Genomic DNA, 4769 nt, shown 5'->3' with positions numbered 1-4769 from the left:
TTTCACCGCCAGAACATATGTGCAGTTCTGGCCTCTACTGAGAATTCGAGGAACCCTTCAAAACTTATCATTTCTTTCTGTTAAAATACATGTGTTTCGATAGTTATGAGCAAAATTATGTCTCAAAAAAGTTTAGCCACAAATTTTACAAAACACGTGCTACTTATTATGCTAGGTCTGAACATACTAAACATACTAATTGTCAGGGGAACTAATCCGGACATGATCTCGTTGATTTAATAAAACTGAATGCAACAACACTCTCACAAATTTAGGATATAGGTAAGAAAAACACGCTCAAACTTCTCCGGATTCCAAAGCTTGCCTTGTGGCCGGCCTTTCTGATCCTGACTCTAAATAATGCAGTAGTCCACACGGTGATGGCGTAGCATCAGTTCTGCACAACGGACAACTACTATGCGAATAAAACCACATATCGATGCAACTTACATGAAAAGAATGAATACATTCGGGCAATGTTCGTAACTCGTCCCCTTCTTCAAATTCACACAAGCAAATTGAGCACGTATGATTATTTCCACCCTCCAACTCCACACTGGTCTTGCTAAATTTACGTACTGGTATGAGCTCTGCAATAGAATTCTCGACGCTGCTCTGTTGCTCCTCGCGTCTAAAAGGGAACGGACGGTTGCGTTGTTGTGGTGTAGGACGTTCCTGGTATTGCGTGCACCAACCAACACGGATGCAATGGTACAATGCAATGATGAAGCCAGCACAAGCGATCGCGACTAAGAGGATGATTAGTTTCGGAACGATGGAACTAGAGTTTTCATCGTTTGCCATGGTGTTGAAAAGCTGGAAAATGAGTGTAGTGGCCTGCAGCTAGAGGCAAAATAAGGAACATCATTAATTTTTTAATTGTTTGACATATTTTTTAAATGTAACGTTTGTCTCATTTTGCATGAATATATATGCTCTATAGTATGAATACAGTATCTTTTTTGTTTTTGGTTACACAAACTCACCCATCATGTCAAATTAGAACTCTCCACAACCCGTCATGAAAATTAGAGATAATACTCACCAAAAAGAAGTGTCGGGTGTTGGAATATGTTTGTATTTACATAAGAATGACAACTTTGGCTAGCGCACTTGACACTTGGAATCTATATGGCGTTATATCAACAAATCTTAAAATAATTAATTTTTGATTTAAATGAACAAGTGGCTTATAAGTGATAACTAGATAAATGTTTATAAATTATATAAATATTTGGATAATTTCTTCTATATATTACAAGAGGACTATGGACAAATTAAGTCATTTTAATGACCGTAAAATTACAATTTTACCCTTTTATGTTAAAAAATTATAAAAACTAGCATTATTACCCGTGCAAGGCACGGGCTAACTTTATTTATAAAAAAATGCAATGTTTTGTGTACTTTTACAATATTTGCATATTGTTTCATACCATATTGTATGGTTCATGTTAGATGGACTACTGTAACGACGAACATCCTTAAATTTATATTATGTCGCGAATGTAAAATTTAGAGTGCACTCTTACCACTAAAAATAATAGTTTTCTATCAAGTCTCAATAATTTTTTCAACTGAAGATATCAAAAATATTAAAATGTTTAGGTGCCATGTTTATCAAAATATAGGGGCAAAATAGTAAAAAAAAAATCACGGTCGAATCCGAAGTTCAAATTACTCGGCTCATAAGGTTCACGAGTCTTATCGAGCCGATATTATTTTTTAATAAAAATATATTTTTATCTAAATATTTAATATTTTATTAATATTTTTTATATTTATTAGAATCGAATTCGAGAATAACCTATCATATTTCGAGTTTTTACATATTTGGTGAAATTGATTCAAGTTTTCGAGCCGAACTTGAGACTACCAGACTATTTACGACCCGAGTTTCATGCTTGATTTAAGATTCGGGTGAAACCGAGCTCGTGCTCGACCCCAGACATTTTTAATCGAGTTCAAGTCTGAAAGTTTTCGGCTCGGCTCGGCTTGATTTTACCCTTAGTTATTGTAAAGTTGGTATTTCGAATTGAGTTAATTACCCAAGTCTCAATATTTAATAAACTATTATTAAAGGGTAATATATTATCAATAAGTTAATATGATAAGATAATATCAACAAGTTATTTATTTAATATTTGTAAATTTTTTATAAATAAAAAAATAATTAAAATCACGTGGTTGCACATGAGTATAAAGTTAGTACATTGTAGTGAGCTAATTGCTCAAGTCTTAGAATAATTTTATTATATATCAATATTAGATTATATAGGTTTAGCCATCCAATATAAAGAAATAAATATATAACTCGGTACTTGATGTTATCAAAATATAATCAAATGAGCCTCTAGCTCAATCGATTGAAGTCACATGTTTGGATATATGTGTCACGTATTCAATTCTACAAGCCAATAATATCTTTTCATATTTATTCAAATAAGGGCGAAAAAATATTAATTTCAAATTATATGTTTTCCCTAAAAAATTTGAACCTATCGAACTTTTTACGACCTGAATTTCGAATTTGAAATTTAAAGTTCGGTTGAACTCGAGTTCGTGCTCGAACCCAAACATTTTTAATCGAGTACGAGCTTGACAGTTTTTGACTCGACTCGGATTAATTATACCCTTAGTTGTTACACGAGTATAAAGTTAGTATCTCGATGTGAGTTAATTACCCGATTTTCGATAATTAATAAATTATTATTGTTATGCCACGTTTTGGCATGGAAAATACTTTTTAATAATTCCGTAATTTGTTAATTATTAATTATGATTAATAATTAATTGCTTAATACCCAAGTCATCCTCTCTCCGAAACGAGAAAATAATCAATCTCAATAAATCAATAACGGAAAATATCTCTCAACGATATTCTTCAAATCAGGGTGATATCACAACGCTTAGATTAAATCAGATAAAATCAGTAATTACCACATTAACGAAACTTGTCCCTAAAGTCTTTTAGGGATAAGCCCAAATTTCACAGAACTGCGTAGGCTTGATCCAATATAAATTGGTACGCATGCATCTTGGCAAAGGGATCTGATACAATGAGACAAATCGAGACACCTCCTAAATCCGACCCCTCTTTTTCATAAACCTTAATCTCATTATTATCTATATATTGCTCTATTATTCCAGCAACCCTCCTATTTCGTATTGTTACGAAATTCCTCTAACAACAATTAGCGCTAGAAGGAGGGCGTTATTTTATTATTTGAGGAGGACAAATAATTTTTTGAAATTCAAGGATTTATGATTTATCCGTATAAACAATCGGGGGGTCGTCAGGATGGTGGCGTTTATTCTAGCGACAACGCTCAAGCCTAAGCGGTTGTATAACCACGTGCAATCGGAGTCCAACGGTGAAATAGAGGGCAACAAAGTCACGCAATCTCATGGTGAACAATAAGATGCGGGCGGCGGCAAAATTGAAAATCAATTTAAAAATAATGGCTTCCCCACAATGAATGAAAAGACGGGACAAATTCTTTAAGGCAACCAAAATGGCAACAGGGGACCTGGTTAATAATTTATAAAGAAAGAAGAAGCAACTGGCAATCTGGCATGTACGTGGACAAAAAAATAACGGAATAAAAAAATCTCATGGTAAGAAGGAAGCAGAATAGAGGCATACAATTTTTGCCGGAAGCCCGCATGGCAGGGGGAATTTCGAACTGGGAGAATCAAAGATAAGTTTTTTGATTTACTATTTTGGTAATTTTATATATATTGGGCCAATTAAATATTATATGATGCACGCATAAATATTATGTTTTAAATATTTGGTGATAAAATTCGTGCGAGTCACATATTTTTATGGTTGTAAAATTATTGCGCCATTCTAATTCTAGACGATGCGTATATTTTTGAAAATATCGTACGAGATATTTATTTGAGAGAATTGTTGATTTTTAGAAGATCGTACGAGCTGCATCTTTTGGAAAAATAAATTATATATGTGAGATGCATAATTTTGGGAAAATATTTAAGAAAGAGCATTATTTTTGAGGAAAATAAATGTCGTGACAATTTTAAATTGGCATATTTATTATGTTTGAATTGCGTTTAAAATATTTTGCATATACTGTCGCGATAATACATATATGTCAAAAAATATTTTCAAACTTATGAATGGGAATTGCTATGTTGGGTAGCTGAGACAACCACTTGGAACGATATACACTACCGATTGTGAACTTGTATTGTTGACACCTTACGCCTAGATAGGTAGAAAGATTACAAACGGAAAGATTGAAGGTACGAGCTCACCTTATCTCAAGTATGGAAAGAGACTCAAGGTGCGAGCTCACCTTATCTTAAGTACAGAAAGAGATTGAAGGCCGGGGTTCAACCTTATCTTTTGATGAAAGCATGTTTGTTGATCTTATTACATTCATATAATACTAGCAGTTCACCTTAATAAATACAATTTTACAATCGTCTTGAAGTGTGTACGCCAAGGTCCAACTTAATAATGATATTCGCAATGGTTTTTTTAAATTTCTACTCGCGCAGTCACAAACAAGGGAAATGTGTATCATTTTCGGATCTTGCATGGTCTTACACGTGCATTTGCAAAATATTTTTGAGCACGGAGGTGCTCTATGTTATGTACTAAACTCTGATTATTAGTTGTTTCAGCGATCGAAGATTATTTAGTTCTCCATTGCAGCAAGCCACACTGAAGAACTGGGAGGTAGTTGTTATGCCACATTTTGGCATGGCAAATACTTTTTAATAATTTCGTAATTTGTTAA

General features: G+C 33.5%; 1 protein-coding gene across 1 annotated transcript; it reads right to left on the bottom strand.

Moving 5' to 3' along the window:
- Positions 1-297: 297 nt before the first annotated feature.
- Positions 298-804, bottom strand: LOC141679409 (RING-H2 finger protein ATL80-like). The gene has a single exon (XM_074485911.1). The coding sequence runs from the start codon at positions 802-804 to the stop codon at positions 298-300; it is 507 nt and encodes a 168-aa protein (XP_074342012.1).
- Positions 805-4769: the final 3965 nt, after the last annotated feature.

This window comes from Apium graveolens, chromosome 8 (genome assembly GCF_009905375.1).
Source record: "Apium graveolens cultivar Ventura chromosome 8, ASM990537v1, whole genome shotgun sequence".
Classification (NCBI taxonomy): Eukaryota; Viridiplantae; Streptophyta; class Magnoliopsida; order Apiales; family Apiaceae; genus Apium; species Apium graveolens.
Note: the sequence above shows the minus strand (reverse complement) of the source record. Positions and strands in the feature narration are given on the sequence as shown.

Coding starts and splice junctions, on each gene's coding strand:
- LOC141679409 (XM_074485911.1), bottom strand. CDS start 804: ATGGCAAACGATGAAAACTCTAGTTCCATCGTTCCGAAACTAATCATC.